Here is a 17642-nt window from a genome sequence, read left to right on the forward strand (position 1 = left end):
AATATGTTTATAGATTTGTGTTTCCGATGATATTTTGCACAGTTTCCCTTTTTTTTCTTAAGGATATCATAAAAAATGTAAAACATTTAAGACATTTAAAATGTGCAATGATAATAACGTTGATAATAACGTTGAATCAAGTGTAATCTAAATCATGTTTTTTCTAATATGCATATCTTGTCATCAAGATATGAATATCTATCTTTTTTAAGTTTTCTTATGTTTACCACATACATATATTAATAAGTGAGGACAAATTCTATACAAATACGTCTCAATGTCAATGCGGAAGAGGGATTAAAACCTTTACTATAATTTGTATGGTTCTATCAGTAGTTGTACATAGGCTTGTTGTGGGGATTACACCTAGGGCTGTGCAATAAATTTTTATCAAAATGATTAACTGCTTTTGTTACTGAAGATTACTTTTTGTAAAATCTGGATCTGGAAAATCTATATTTATAACAGAAAAACACGCTTTCTATGTGATACCACAAGCTGCAAACATTTAGTTTTCTCTATTTTCATTAGCCTATTTGTATTTTCATTCTCTGCTGTATGTTTATTATTTGCATTTCTACGGCTTAAAATTTTGTTGCCCTTCAATGTCAGCTGCCACAGGGTATGATTAAAAAATACAAACTTGAAAAAAATGATATATGTCATTTTTATTATTAAACTTAAACAAGAGCCTCCTAAATTTCAACAAATGCTGTCCATAAAACAGCGTTTGAACTAAAACGTTTGTACTTAGAACTCTTTAATGCTCAAAACTACATCAGTATATTCTTGCTGATTTTTGCACAGTTTTTATCTTTGTCAGTTATATAACATGCTTCTGTCATTTCACACATCTCTGAAATTGATGCTATTTTCAAATATCCATTACTGTAAAAATGTCCAAAGCTGTTATTTATTACAGTATTGTATTTGTTTATTTTTTAACTATTCACTAATATGTGATTTTTCATACAATCTTCTAAGGTACACATTTGTGTGACCATTTTTTTCTATAATATTTTGCTGCTGTAAGACCAGAATTTCCTCATTGTTGGACAATAAAGAGATTTTCTATTCTATTCTATTCTATTCTATTCTATTCTATTCTATTCTATTCTATTCTATTCTATTCAAACACACAAGATATATATTTTTTATAGTTTTTTTTAGCTACTTCATGAAATAAAGTAAAATATATATATTACTTGGTCTAAAAGTTAAAACGTCCGTTGCTAAGGTTTAATGACATTTTTCATTTTTATTTTTGCCAAACTGATTTAAAAAGAAAAAAAAATGTAGTGGAAACAAAACAGGATTTTATTTTGAAAAGCCCAACCGGAAGCACAAGCATCACAACTCTCACTTGACGTCATTTTTGCCAGACAGTAGTAATTCCCCCGCAAGGTAACTTCCTCCGCCAATCCTGGCATTTTGCCTTGAAACGCCGCCGATAGAGTAGAATCTCTCCGAGCCCCGCCGGGTCGCTCCGACCGTCTGTGATGAACCACCTGGTCCTAAAATGTATCTTCTATTGAGTTCTTTTAAAAGAAGCAGTGCCTAACGAGTTCTTTAAATTGAACCCACTGACCGAACCGGATGGTGATAATGTTGGCGTCATGAAGACTGCTTTCCAGACTTTGGAAAACAAATGTTTTTTTTCTGTCGGTGGATCCTCGGGAAATGGCAGAATAGTTCCAACGGTTACCGTAGCCTCATTTCAGAGCACTTTGGGAAAACAACCGGAGGGTAAGTTGAACTATATCCTTTAGAAAATGAAAAGTTTAGCTTGTTTGCTGTCAGAGGTTTCACGAAGACTTCTTCTTTTTTTGTTTGTTTTTTGTGAAGCCCCCCCTCCCTTTTTTGAACCACAAAATGAATGCTCTCAGTTTTTATTTTGTATCTTTTTATAGGTGAACGCACAGCTGATCCACACTCGCGTGTTGGATCATTTTTGAACGCCTCGGGCTGATGTTACTCACTGATAAACTCGCCTGTGGCTCAAAGAATAGAAATCCCTGTTTGCTTTTTGCAGCTGCGCTCAGATCCTCGCTCCTGTTCGGCAGCTGGATGAGACTTTGTTGGAAGTGTTTTTCTTTATTTTCATGCAAACTACATAGCGCTGAGGGTCGTTGATGTTTGATCGTGCGTCCCATCATTGCATGTTGAGCGCTATTAGCATCACAATCTGTGTCCTGCAGGAGGGTGGCGCAGCTAGAATCAGAGCAGGCTCTGAAACAACAGATCCAGCAAGAAAATCCTCTAATATCATCCAAGCTGGATTATTTGTTTGTTTTTTCGTGCAGTATTATAAAGTAGATGATTTATAAACGTGCTTTTTGTAATAATCACTGAAACAGGAAATGTATTTTTGATGCACACAGGGGCTGCTTGCTTGTTAGTGAGAAGGTGTAAGCTTCATTATTAGGGTGTTAAAACTGGCTAAAAACACTAGGCAGATAATTGTCCTATAGATGTGTGAATGGTAATGCATTTCTTTTAAGTGGTCCTCGACTTTCTGTTTCTCTTTATAGTTCATTGTTTAGGAGCTTTACAAGAAAATCTGATTTTTACATTTAATTGTATTTTTTGCTGTGTGATTTGCAGTTTAATCTAGAGGGAGAGATGCCACAAAATGGGCTCATCAAACTTTCAATTACTTTCTACTTTATTAGGCATTTTAAAAAAAGCCATGCTTTTTTGTATTTCAGAAACCATATCTGAGGTTAACAGGAAATGGTTCTAAAAATCCCTGTTAAGACCAAAACCTCACAACATCGGTGCCATGATATAAGTTTTAAAATTTTCGATATGAGCATTGACCGATACGATATTGACCTGATGCAATATAAGCGCCAATCATATATACTTTTATTACTTGTTTTGTACTGTAGAATGTAGAAAAGGGCTTGTTGAACAGAGAAAAAATGTCAAAAACAATTAATATAAGAACAACCAGCCTATATAATAACCAATGAGTTACAAAAACCTCAAACAGAAGCAGAATGTTTCTATTACCATGAAAGGAGCTGAGACTTTGGATGCTGAAATAATCCGATATTGATGTTGATTGCAACCAGAGCTGTTTCTTAAATACAGATAATATAATTGATAATAATAGTTAAACTTTATTGATCTCACATTGGAGAAATCTCCCTCTGCATTTAACCCATCCCCTTGGAGAGCAGTGGGCTGCCATTGTGCGGCGCCAGGGGAGCAGTGTTGGGTTAAGGGTCTTGTTCAGGGACCCAGAGTGGCAGTCTGTGGGAGTGGGGCTCGAACTCAGAACTTCAGGATTCCAAGCTCTATGCCTTAATAACTAGGCCGCCACTCCTCACTTGGACAGATCACTTGTTGGATGCAATGTTTTGTACATGATAAATTCTTATTGTGAATTAATTGGGCCTAATGTTTGGACTTGTGGTGCGTTTAATGCCCAAGATATGAGAACCTCAACAATTTAGAGGACATTTTGATAGTGGCACAGAAAATGTAGGTTAATTAGTATCGGCTTTGTTGTCACGATGAGCGGCAGTTAAGTCTAAATTTTCAGTTTTTGTTGTTGAAATATGTTAGGCCTGTGTCTTCCTTAGACAGTAAGATGATATGGTTAGAATTTGGTGTGAACATGAAAGCATGGTTCTAGTCTTCCTTGCATCAACGTTTAAGCCTGCTGATCGTCTATCATGTGAGGGATATACACTCGGCCCATTTTGACCAGTTTTAAGCCACCAGTTGTCTAAAAGCCACATCCTGAGTATTGTTTCTGACCATGGTCATCCCTCCAAATCCACTGTTCTCTCATCATCTGATGGCTTCTAACAGCAGGGTAATGCATCGGGTAAATAAACCCAAACTGTTTTAAACTGGTTTCATGAAAATAATCTCGAAGAACTCATTTTAATGGAGCGCTTCTGGGATGTGCTAGAGCAAATGTTTATGTCATGGACGTGATGCAGGTAAATCTGAAGCTGTAATGTCAGTTTGCGACAATATCTCACAGGAATGTTTCCAACATCTTGGTGGATCTGAGCAATAAAGAGTCACAGGGGTCCATTGCATTACTGGCATTTTGTACCTTTATAAAGTAAATGGTGAATGTTTCCATATTACAATCAGACAGTTTTTATGGATAATCAGCAGCAATTAATTTAATTCTGTATAAATTATTAGAATAAAGTCCACAGATTAGCAGCAGGTGAAAGCCCTGAACTTGGACGAGTCAGGGAAGTGACTGAAGAATCTTTAGCAGGGTTCAGGGGATCACCATTCAGGTCATTTATCATGGTAACAGCTGCCAGTATGAAGTGGTGCTTGGCGGTCATGCGTTTGTGTGGTCTGGAGAATGTAACCCCATAGCTGACCAGTCACTGACATCAGACTTCTTCTCTGTAGGGCAGACGGCGAGCAGATCAGAAGACGTCAGATCGCCCAGAGTGCTTCAGAGTCAAGGGGCCTGTTTCAATAAGGAAGTTCAACCAACTCTGAGTTAAAACTTGAACTCTGAGTTGACTTATCCTGAGATTGGAAACTCTGAGTTTTGGGTTTCAGAACAGCTGAAATGAGTTAGTTCAATCAACTCTAAATTGACTGACTCTGAGTTAAGCGCGTGCACCACAACTATAAAAAGCCATTATCAATGGAGCACAGATATTACGAGTCACCATGGCAACAGCGTCAGACAAAAAAAGGTGTGCATATTTCTCACCAGCAGAACTGGATGTGCTTATGCAAGCATATGCAGAATTTGAACATGTATTTTAAAAAAAAAAGCAACATGGCTGCAGCGGTGAAGGAGAGAGAGTTAGCTTGGGTGAAAATAGCTGCTCGAGTCAATGCGTAAGTTTACATTTTAATTACGGTACTTTTATACAGTGTTGGGTGTAATGAATTAAGTTACTTAAGTCATATAAATACTGTAATTAAATTAAAGACTATAAAACAATAGTGGATTTAATATCAAATTTTAAAAGGTATATTTTGATTTGAACTTTCTCCCTCTAGTTACACACTTTGGTCAATTTAAGATTAATTCATGCAATTGAATATTGTTTATTTGAAAGCATTAGAAGTGCAGTTTCTTGTATTGTTCAAGTGGTTGAGGTTGATTTGGGATTTAGAAAGTAATTAATAAGTAAGTAAAACAAATTAGTAAGTAGACCAATACTTTCTAGAGACAGTAATTATTACATTAAACTAATTAGACTTGTTGAAGATAAAATTTGTAGTTAGTAATTAAGAACTATTTTAGAGTAACTTACCCAACTGTTATAATATCAGAGGTGAAACTGGAAGAACAGTATTTTATTAAACCTAATTTAGTTTTCATGGATAGGTGCAATCCTGCAGGCATCAAAAGAACATGGCAGCAGCTGAAAATGAAATATAAAAACATACTTCAAGCAGGTAAGCCTTAAGCACATCATGTGAGAAGAGTAGCTACCTGGCTTTACAAACAGGATCATCCATAAAAGGACATGCCATTTCATTCCCTTTGATGCGCTCTACGTGACTGAAATGTGTGCAATGAATACTGTATGTCCCCAAAGAATCAATGAGGTGTTTAAACACCACTTCCTCTTTAAAAAAGGGGAGGAGACCAAAATAAACTCCGGATTTTCTGAAGAAAACCTGCTCCCGACCAGGTTAGGTTCACAGAGTAAATTGCCATGGTAACTGACTCTGAGTATAAGTAACCCCTCTTTCAGAAACGGGCTTGACTTACTCTGCTTTCTCAGGTTTAACTTACCTCCCTTTCTGAAACAGAAAACCCAGAGTTTCCCTCATTTCAGGGTTAACAAACTCCGAGTTTTCACTTAACCTCCTTTCTGAAACAGGCCCCTGGTCTCTTTGTGACCTTTTATTTATATTTTCACTAAAATGAATCAGATAGGATGCCCCCCAATGCCCTTGTGTTTTTTAAAAATGTCTGTTTATTCTTATTTTGGGATAAAATATCCAAACTGGATATCTTCTGTAGCGCTGCCTTGCTTTATGCTATCTCTTTTAAACGTAAACTCAAAAAATTTTTCCTAAAATGGGGCTGGGCGATATTGACTTAAAATCTTATCATTATATTTTGTGATATTATTGCAATAACAATAAAAGTAACTATAAAAAAAACAAAACGTATTGCTGTGACTGCATGCTACAGCAATCACAACCCACACTTAAAATTAAAACTGGCCTTAAAAGAATACACTATTAGGATAATTAAAAAAATCGTTAATGACCCAGTGGGAGAAATGAAGGAAAAAGAACATTTGCTTATTTTTTGGCGTTTTTAAGCATCATTAGTTCAAATTATGTTTATGTATGGTAATTAAAAGTGTTATCTTGAAGAGAAATGTATCATAGTAACTATAACCAATAGGATAAATGAGTCTCATAACCCAAAAATAGCCAATAGGTGTTTTGGTACCCCTGTTCAATACCCACATCCTGCCCTTTTAAGTACAAGCACTTCTGTGTGTTACCTTCATTTAAAAACAATATGTATCACATATAATTTACTACCTAGCTACGGTAATAAAAAATATGAATATTAAAACCCTACATGCTGTTTATTTTTGACAATTTAATGTTTTTTTTAACACCAAAGAAAAAAGCTCATCGTATTTCTACAACTAAAACCAAGGATCACCTCAATATTCAGCCCACATTTTCTAAAAATAAATAAATTATAAAAATGGGGTTTGGTTAAATAAAATGTGCTCTAATGTTTAATAAATTAAATCATAAATGACATTCGTAGGGCAACGGATGAAGTTGTTCAAAATCATTCCAAAGAGTCTCCAAGGATTACCCATAATATTATTTTATCAAAAGATAGGATAGATACCTCATTTTCTGAAACCCTAAGGCTTCTTTCCAGACAAAAAATATGTTGCATTTAAGGACATAGATTTTTGAAAAGAGGATTTCTCCCTGTAGAAGTAGGTGATTCTTAGTCTGATGATTACACAGGGTCAAGATTAATAATATCCATAATTTTCCTTTTGTATTCCACCATTTTCTGTTGATTGAACTCCCGAGCCTTATCCTTAGCAAATTCAAACCAAAGAAATCCCTTTTGCCTTCTGCCTGTTGTTAATATAATAGAGTCAAACAACCAAACCACATGTCCTTACAAAAATATAACAATATATGCAATTTTTTATGATGCTGGTAAAGATTCTTTATGATCTTTATGATGCACATTTGGTATAAAATCTCCTCTTTAACTTAAGAAGTGTGAATCTGCCACCACACCTCTTGGTCTGATTCATTTTGGGGTTTTCTTGGAGCATCAGTGAACTAATTCAACTTTTGAACGGATTTTCTTTACCTCAATCTGAACAAAGCAGTGCTCATTTTTTCCAACCTAAATGCGTTTTTTGATAAAGCTTTGATTACCGTGATTTATGTGTCTACAGTTGGCGGGTCCAACTCCCGGCTTTTAAGGTCATGTCTTGCACATTACAGATCCAGTGGTTTCATTCCTGAGAATTACATCCAGTTCTGCAGGAGCCTGCTAATGACCCACTCCCCATATTCAGGATTTTTGAACGAGGGAAACATCTGAGACATGCGGGACGGCAGCCCCTGAGGGCTAACTTTGAAAAACCACAGGTCTACTGTGTTGCATTCCAGTCAAACAGGTGTTGTGTATGATGCCTCTCCTGCATGTATGTGCAGCCTTTTTATCAAATTGGCGTATGATTTATCGGCTGCTTTCACACCCAACCCTTGATTTGTTTTTAATCATGCCAGAGTTGGGTTTCTTAAGCTGATCACATTGATGAAAAACCCAATCAAAGAGCCTGGAACTGTACTATGGAGCAGTTACAACTGCTATTTACCTGGACCATGGAGTGGATCTCTTGCAGCATGAATACATGCTTGTCTGTCCCGGTGTAGCAGCAGCAGCAGATTTGAGTGGAATAAGCAGTGGGGGTTGGAGGAGTACAAGATTTAAACACCAAGTTTGCAACAGAAGCCTTGATTCAGACTCTGCTCTTTGTGTTTTTGTTTGCTTTCCATCAGCGTAATAACCCCCCTCCCGTCCCCACCCCCGAAAAAACCTGTTGCAACTGCCTGACGCGGTTTGCCCCAGTCTAAGAAAATCCTCAGTGTAAAAGCAAATAGCGCCAGCTGAAAAAATTGACTTCTCTCACTTTTACCAGTTTCTAGACTCATACATGGACCAGTCCAGTGTGAATTGGCATTAAATTAATCTCAAAATGGATGGTGACAAAACTTTTTAAAGTATTTTCGTCCAAACCAACCAGATATGCTGGTGAACAAAGGCCTTGTGATTTAAAAAAAATCCTAAAGATCAGAAATATCTGGTTTACAGGTATCGCTGTCAGCAAAAGCTGTATCACATGTCTGCTGTTGTTAAGACATTTTTTAATATCTCTTTTGTTGATGGGAGAAAAATCGCCATCAGTTGGATGAGCCGGTGAAAGAGTTATGATAAAAAAAATAACTTTAAAGATAATGTGTAACAGGTTTTTTGTGACGTTAGTTTTGTTCATACTATAAAAGATTCTCCCCTAGTTATGCTGAAGTTTAAAGCCTTAGTGGGTTCACTATACTGGAGTGATCTGCATGAGTGGGCTGACATACTTTCAAGAGTTTTTGCCAGACTTAAACCCTCAACTAATCTGACTGATATTTATCTAGAGATTACAGCTGTCATGCCGGTATTACCCCGCCGGATTTTCTGCCATCATTAATGTTTCACTCTGTGACTTGAGGCTCTCCTGATGATTCAAGGGAAAATTACTGGAAATAAGTAGTTATTAAGACAAACTATTATATGTAGACAAAGAAAAATGTGTTGAATTGACAGTATGAAAAAAAAAAAATGGAACTATTCTACGAGTAATAATTGAAGAATATCAGACCCCCGCTCTCAAAGTATCAGTCAAAGTTTTGAACTTTTGTTTTTTGGATATATGTAATACTTGATATAGGAAAGTATGCTGCAAGATGGAAAAAAAAATCAGCGTGACATTTAAGGTAGCAGACATCACACGACCTCTTAAATTGTCAACAAAATGGTGCTAGCTGTCACCACGAGCTCAAACGTCTGGCCTCACGAGTCCTTTGCTGTGGGATCAAAGACGTCGCCTCAGCAGTTCAGATTCTAGAAATCATCGCTGCGTGTGGTGGACGAATGTACAGTACATGTAGGGAGCGAGGCCTGAATGCCCCTGCAGTAAGCGGTCTGCTATGTGCATGTGACTAGGGGATACATTTACGATTTCTCTTGCTATGTTAAAGATCCCTGTGAAGCGCCACTCTTCTGTTGCCTAAACTCTAGAACTATCCTAAATATCTGCAGCCAATCCTCATGTTTTTATGCACTTTCTGCGGTTCAGTGTTAGATTAATAAAATCAGTCATTAAATCTGCAGTGCACCATGATCGATAATGAGATGATTGGTAAAAGGGAGTAAATTCCATCTTTCAGCGTATAGTTTTGGGGGCTTTATTGCTTCAGAGCTGCATTGTTTGATGCAAACGAGAATAGTTATTCAATTGGGGTTTTTGTTACTACCTTGACATTCAAATGTAGTTGTGCCCCCGCACTTCTTCGCTCCTCCACGTAGTCATATAAGATATAAACAGATGGTTTTTTCTTTGCTTTGGAGCTCTTACTTTGTGCTTCTTCTTGATCTTGTCTTGTTCTTCTTCTGTTTATTGCCCACAGGTTACATCCCTGCTCCCTGTTTTCGGTTCACTGGCCTGGCAAACGCTCACAATTCCAGCAAACAACTCCAGCTGCATTTCCATTATTATTTTAAATTCTTATTTAGAAAAATTGAATCAGAAAAACTTGATGGAGCCTTCAAAATTAGAAAATAAACCCCCTAAAATATGCTAGAAAAGTTTTTATTCTCGCTTAAAAACATGGCTGCAAACAACATCATTATTATTTTGACATGTTAATATAGGAATAACGCTTAATTCCCTTCATACAAATGTAATCGCCACATTTGAGCATTTCCTTTTTTTTTCCTTTTTTTTTCTGAACTTTTAAAAGTTCTCTTAAAATTCTCATTTTAATTGGATGGAAACACATCTTCAGAGGTCCAGATAAACCGCAGCTGTCTCAGTTAAAAGTTATTGTTCAGTTGAACCAAAAATCAAACTATTTTCTTAGTTATAAACTTCTGTGACCTTTTCTTGCTTTCTGCTACTTGTTTGTAGATAATTCCTAACATCTCATTAATGTCTTAACAAATTTGGCTCTTCAGGTCTCACTATTTTCAAAGCTTGAGCTGTCAGATTTACTCCATAGTGTATCATTTTCATTGAGGATTTGGGACAGAAATTGGGTGTGAAGACTAATCGATTTTTTTGTCAGAGGGTGCCCAGATTTCAGAACACAATCACTTCTCTGTACCCAATCATTCGTCTGTCAGCGGTTACTGGAACAATATGCAAGTGCGGCCAGCGAGCAGCTCTAAAGCCCTGCAAACCTCTTCTAGATGGGTTTTAGGACTGGGGGGTGTATCCGTATGTGTGTGGAATCGAGTTACAAAGTCTGTCATTAACCAGGGAGCTGCAGTTATGAGACCAAGATAGACTGTTTCAATTCTGAGCACGACTCTGTGGACAATCACTCTTCAATGTAGGTGGCTCTAAGTCTGCGGGGAAACGGGGGTGAGGGAGGGCTCTAAGTGTGTGTGGTAGAATATGTATGTGTATTTACGCAGGTGGAGGGAAATAGGGAGCAGGGTTTGCCCTGCAGTGTAGAATAGCGCCCTTGCTTCACTTTTTTGTCCTGTTTCTGGTGCGCTTGTGCTGACTTATGAGAAACTTTTACTAGCAACAGACCTGGCATCAGATGAGGCAGCAGACTGCGGAGGAGCACACAGCATGTGGGTTTAGTTTGCTTCTTGCGTCCAGCTTTTTACAAAGGGGCCCTCTGTCTGCAGTGTTATTTTTAGTCCCAAAAAAAATAAAAAATTGAGCCTTTTAATAATCATCAGCCTTATGGAGCCCCTAACTGATCACGATGAGGAGAAGCTTGTCTGGGACTCGTGGGCTGTGCTGTCGCAGCAGGAGCTAGGATGCTAGTGGGGGTAGAGAATGGGATTAAAGGGACTGCCTTTGTATCTGCCGGATTTCCAGTCTTGTTCCAATGCTTGGTGTTTAGGAGTGCCCTCTTTCTTCTGTTTTTTTTTTTCATCTAGTGGCCCTCGCACAGACTTATTGATTTCCTCCTATTCTGTGTTCAAATGTGGATGAGGAGCAGTGGAGACAGGAAGAGGGGAGGCAAGACACTGCTGTCTGCACAGATGCACACCCGCATAGATTTGCAGTGCTCGTGGCTCCTCTGCTCTCCACAGCAAACGGCAGACTGCACTGGAGACAGTCTGCAATACACATTTTATAAGCTCTGCACTCGCTTCAGTGCTCTCGTCTTATCGCTCTGCTGTTAGGGAAGAAAGTTATGGCTTTAGTTTCTGTATCTTTATGATCTCATTGCCTGGCTGGGGCCGTCTCTTGTTTAGTCGGGGCATGTTGTCCACATTCTGCAAAAAAATCTTCCATTCTGTACATCATAAGGGTATATGTTCACGTCAGTCCATCATGGGGGTATGAGTTCCAGCTGTTGGAGGCGTGTACTAGAGTATCTCCAGTCTGTTCTGTATGTTAAGAAAAAAAACAGATAGTTTTTTTTTTTTATAATATGATATAAATTTTGTTTGATGCAAGGTTTCAGTGCATCAACATGCACAATGTTGAGCTCACAAGAAAACAGGAAAAAAAAATGTATACTTGGATTCATAAAGAAACTCATTTCACTTTGATTTTTTGAGTTGGATGAAATGAAATGAAAGAAGCGTTTGCATCCAGGAAAATGGGAGGATTACAACTATTATAAAAAGATGCTAAATGAATGTGGATCCCAGAATTACCCTTCACCACTGTTAGATTGGGAATTTGTTTGTCTTTTTATCATAAAGACAGTTTAAACAAGTCTTTATGATAAAAAGACTTGATAATTGATAACATTTGATGAATATAGGCACATCATTAACTTTCACTAGCTTCAATATGGTTTATCTAAACATAATAAAATCAGCATTGTACCAGTGTTTTATAACTCAGATCAATGTTCAACCTGATGCTTTTTTAACGCTCAGTTTTGTTTGCACTTTTACTTGACATAAGAAGATGGATAAATGGATGGTTTCTGATTTCAGGGACAGAATATTACATTTTAGCAGCCTTGGAAAGTTTTGACCTGTTGATACCAGTTTTTTGCATTCAAATGAGAATGAATTAACATTTTAAACTGTGTTTTGCAGTTTATACAAGATTAGCATGGCTAGGATTACCAAAACCTAAGAGTTTCGATGTGTGAGCTCAAGAAAGGTGAAGGAAAAACAGAAGTACTAACATCTTCGATGCATTTGAGTATAAAGCATTGGTGAGCAGTAGAGTAGTCAAAAAAGGTACGAATTAGGCTTAACTATTTGCTCTGTAACAAGTTCCACACTGAAGGCTGTGGTTTTGAGGTGACTTTACTCCCCCCTGTGCAGAATTTTGGATTTACAATTTTTTTTACTGGCTTTCAGGAAAGATGAATCACCAGGCAATTCTCATCATCGGATGACTTTTCAATAGAGCTTTTGTGGAACCTATTATACCTGCAAAGAAAAGGGATAATGGAGGATATCATTGGTCTGCTCATTTTTGATGCCATCTGGATGATGTGCATCAAATCTTATTTTGGTAAACAAAGTTAAAAGCCAGTTTTGTATTTCATGTTGTATTTTCCCACGTCCTGCTTCTTGGGATAATGCCCATAAAAGTTCAGGATTTCAGAGCACATGTGAAAACAGGAGTGGAGGACCTTTACAGCTGGCCTGATCTCTTAGAAGTCTTTATTCTTGAAAGACAGGAAACAGTGGCAACAATAAAGGCTTGATTGGCGGCAGGATGTCAGGACCAGATCCATCTGCACTGTTGCACACAGCGGTGTGTATATGCATTCATTGTATTATTGCAAGCTGTTTGCCTAGCGATTATCAGTGTGGTGCGGCCCATCATGGTTTTTACTTGTCTCTGCCAGGCAGGACGTGACAGCCAAAGCTAGTTTATTCTTGGCTGCTATCTCACTGGTTTCTGACGGAGCTAAATGTGTGTAAGTGCTGCACCTTGATGCAAATGTGTATGTTTCGCTCTGAATTGGCTGTTTTTAGTTATGGAGCTATCCTAGATATGGATAGTGTGAGAGAACTTGAATGTTTGATTGCTATGGTGACGACAATTGACTTTTTAAGAGAAGGGAAACCTTCAAAGTTTTTTTTTGTTTATTTCACACAAAAAAAAGGCTATGGTGAAACATGCAGAGAGAAAAAAACAGTATTTTATGTATTAAAAAGTTCAGAGTGCCTGCTTATGTTCTTTTTACACAGTAGGAGTTAAATACTGTTGATGATACTTTCTGTATGCTATATTCTGTGTCCTGGACAGAGCAAAGAAAACAAATCAGATGTTTTGCAATTCTACGAGAAAAAAGAAGTGTAAACAAAACGCTTATCTGCTTTGCGGCGGGGTGTGTCAGTGTTGTTACTGGTGTGTAGGTGGTTAGTAGGGTGGGGCGCCATCGGGGAGAAAAGACACCCATTGTCTCAGAGTACATTTGATCTAGGGCAAGTACTTTGTATGTGTGTGAGCAAACACCCAGGGCAGCAGTGTATCCAGGGAACAAAAACCTGCTATGCTTCTGCCTGCTACAATTAATTCATGAGTGACAATTACACATAAGCAGGGGTCCATTTGCATTTGGTCTCATTCCTCTGCTTGTGAAAGAGGGCTACTGCTGAGAAACTGAAGGGCCCTGAGAGATGGAGTCTAGCTGGGCCTAATGGGGGCACTGCAAATTCCAAAAGCACTGAAGTCTCTCTTTCATTCCCTACTTGATGGGACTCTTGTCCTCTGAACATGTGCTTCCACAGGTTAAAAAAGCTCCATGTTCTGAGTAGCACAGTAATGCATCCATATATCAGGGTTTTAGCTTTTGTTGTAATTGTAGCCTTTTTAGATTGGAGGCTTTTAAAATCTGAGCTGCACCACCATCGACTGACCTTGTTTAGCTTTGTTGTATCTTATTGAATGTCTTTTTATAAGTAGGCTAGGTAAACAGTGTGTAGACAATGTGCTGGACACATGTGTTTGGCACAATTTAGCCAAATTTGCCAAAGCAATCAGTTTTTCACTCATAAAAGAAAATCTCGACAAATAAAACTGCTGATTTCCATTTACAAGAAAAACTAAATTAAATTGCTGCCACAATTTTGGTTACCGAAAAAAATGTTCAGACCTTATTTTCAATGTGGCGTCTGTTGACATATGTCCTAGTCCTAGTCAGCGCACCTATCTTTCTGACCCTCAAAATGTACCATTTTGCAGAACATGATTTTTTGGTCTTAAAAGCCTATTTGGATGTGAATTAGGGTTTGAACGATTTGATGATTCCTTTCGATTCTTGATTCCTATTCTTTTAAGAAGAAAGAAAAATACATCGCAACTTTTGGTCTCATCATGTTATGGCACACAAGACTTGAAGTTTCATACCATTCAAAATGCATTTTCCCCTTGCCCCTCCTCTGCAGCTACAAGGGGTAAGAGGCAGAAAGGTGAACCCTATGAATTGGGACACCCCTTCAACAAATGCATACGTCATCAATAGTCTCTTTTACCAAAGCAGACATGACGAGGTGTTGCTGGAAATCTGGAGAAATCATGTCCGCAGCTGTGTTGATCTCTTGTCTGGGCGTTTGGCATCATTTTAAGGTTATCTGCTGCTAAACAGAGGAATGTAAGAAAAAGGAGACGTCTTCAGCTCCTGGGAATAGTGGTGGATCAAATTATGGTATACAGGATGTAATGGAGAACGGTTGTGCAGAATAATAACTAATGTATTACTTTTAGTGTGCGGACATGCCTTCCTTTTCGCTAAAATAATAGCTTTTTTGTCATACAGTTAAAGCACGATCAGTCCAAACAGTATAAAATTGTCATTTGGATTGTCAATCTTTACCTTATTTGATCTATATCTAGATTGTTGAGGTCCTCAAGTTAGAGAATAGTTTTATTTAGAGTAATTAAAGAAAATCTGGGTCTATCTCTAGATATTGTTCCTATGTCATGCTAAGATTGCATCCAGCTTTTGATTGAAGCATTTTTTTTCACTGATCCAACCAGGATTTGGTGCAAAGAAGGTGTCAAATTTTAGGCACAACAGCTCCTTTAAATGTCTGTAAAAAGTCCTTGAAACCACCTTGTTGTGAGCATTACCCAGTTTGCAGGGAAACCAAACTGATTAGCATATAAGCAGTAAGTATTGCTGTAGCTTTTATTTTTGCAGTGAGCTTTGACATAACCCCACAACAGCTAGTAATATGGTGTGGGTGATAAATTGTAAGATTAGTTGAGAATGGAATAGTTTTTTTTTGTGTTGACATATTAACAATAAAATTTGTCTGGTTAAAATGTATCCAGATTCATCTCCACTGATCCTGAGAAATATTCATCTTTTATGCTTTGACTCATCTGTGTGCTCCTAAGTGAGACTTTATTTTAGTGTAGTGCTAGACACTATGACTGTGAACGTCTACTTTCTTTATGGTTTAGCTGAGGTTGTTTACTCCTTTTATCATCTAATATGAAATGAGATTTATTTGAACATGATACAAATATAAAAAAATAAAAATAAAATAGTGCACAGTAACAAGAAGTGCATAAAAAAAGAAGAGAAAAATACAGATATTTGTTTCCATTAACATATCATGCTCAAAAATGGGGTAGGAAGAAGTGAAAACTTATTGACTCCTACCCCCTAAACACATAAAAACTTACAGTCCTACTGTTATATAAAAAAAAAAAGAAAAAAATCAAAGTCAAGTGAAAGTCAAAGTGGCAGTCAGCAGTTACTAATATTTACCTATAACATTTCCCTTTTTATGCTGGTTTGTCTTTTCAAACCCTTACACCAAGTTGTTATCTGTAATACACACATTTTTGCTTTCTCTCACTCATATGTCTATCTCTATTGAAAATGACCTCCTTATATTTTCTATTGAATTGTATTAAACTATTGCTTTGTTTTAAATCTTCATTTAAGTTGTTCCATAACTTTACACCTTTAATTGAAATACAGAAGCTTTTTCTTCTTGTTCGCAACTTGCGCATCTTTAAGTTTGAGTAACCCCTTAAATTATACCCCACTTCTCTTTCAGAAAACATGCTCTGTATGTGCTCAGGTAACAACTTTTTAGATACTTTGAACATAAATTGAGCCATTTTAAATTCTACAAGCTCGTCAAATTGGAGAATTCTGGATTTTTTGAAGAGTGGGTTTGTATGCTCATAATAACCAACATTATGGATTATTCTAATGGCTCGTTTCTGTAGGATGGTTATCGGATGTAAAGAGCTCTTGTAATTAACTCCCCACACTTAGTTTCTGCTTAGTTGTTCTCTGTGTTGTATTTTGCTTGGCAGAGAAAGGTGAGCATCTCGCTCTGCCATGCTGTGGTGTGGATATGTATGTGGGCTGCTGCAAAGAGCACAGCTTTTGCCCTCTGGTCTGCATTACACCCACATCCACCTAGGAGCGAACCATCTGTGCGTCCCTGATGGCATGTCGGCTCTTTGGCTCTGTGGTGGCAGGTCGGGAAGTCGGGGGGGTGCAGCAGGCTCCGCATTGCCCCGAACCCGGCCCATTTCTTCCACTCGCCGCCCTGCGGTTCGCTGCAGTTTTCCTCGGTGCTGGGTCTATTTGTGCCATGGTAACGGTGCCAGCCTGCCAGCACAGACACAGATTCTCCCTCTCTGCCAGTGTGATGACTCAGCAGCTCCTGCAGGGCTTCAGCAGCCTCCCTCCTCAACCTCGGTGATGCACCATGCTCATCAGACAAAGTAGTGTTTTGTCATTCTCTCATTGTAGCTGACCTGAATACTAAATACAGGGTTCCTACGCAGTCTGAAAAAGTGTGAAGTTTGATGTCAGTGTTTTCCAAATCTTGGTTAGTGGGGGGAAATATAGGAGTGTAAACATTTCTTTAATTTCAAAACTTCATTCATTCATGTTGACATTAGGGCTGACTTATACTTCGAAACTAGGTCGTCTGCGTAGGGTTTGCTGTGGACGCAAAGACGTCCCCGCGCCCTCCGCAGATACTCTGACTCTCAGACTTAGCCGCAGACAGTAGGCCTCTACATCCGCTCTACACTATTCGTCTCCTGTTTGGTACCTTACTGGCCTGTTTTGTTTGTATGACCTCGATTGCAAAACCGACTCGTGAAGTTGGACCAGCTAGAAGAGCGAGGTGCGGAAGAACGCTGAGACCATTTTTCCACCTGGATCCCCGCTCTTTTTGCTCTCATGTCCATCCCTTTTGCATTGTGGCGTGGAATAAACATAGCACAGACCACGCTTCAATATTGAGCATAATCAAAAATGTCTGCGTCATACCTGCGACAAGCTCACTGCTACAATCTGCTGCGGGAGTATAACCAGCCCTTTAATTTCTAGTGTCCTCTGCTCCTCCTCCTCTGAGTGTTTTATGTTGCTTCTCCATTTCTTTCCTTTATGTCCTCTTTTCCTTGTGTCCATCCGTTTCTTTTTTCCTC

General features: G+C 38.2%; 1 protein-coding gene across 2 annotated transcripts in view; it reads left to right on the top strand.

Moving 5' to 3' along the window:
- Nucleotides 1–1371: 1371 nt before the first annotated feature.
- Nucleotides 1372–17642, top strand: part of LOC119783887 (activin receptor type-1-like) — a 38917-nt gene continuing 22646 nt past the window's right edge. The window contains exons 1-2 of one of the 2 annotated variants that reach the window (XM_038285611.1): nt 1372–1746; nt 4393–4449. In XM_038285611.1, the coding sequence (XP_038141539.1) occupies nt 1649–1746; nt 4393–4449 (155 nt within the window). In that variant the 5' untranslated portion in view covers nt 1372–1648. The remainder of the gene's footprint in view (nt 1747–4392; nt 4450–17642) is intronic. The other variant, XM_038285612.1, reaches the window with a different exon arrangement.

Source organism: Cyprinodon tularosa, unplaced genomic scaffold (assembly GCF_016077235.1).
Source record: "Cyprinodon tularosa strain WSP-4 unplaced genomic scaffold, ASM1607723v1 ctg212, whole genome shotgun sequence".
Classification (NCBI taxonomy): Eukaryota; Metazoa; Chordata; class Actinopteri; order Cyprinodontiformes; family Cyprinodontidae; genus Cyprinodon; species Cyprinodon tularosa.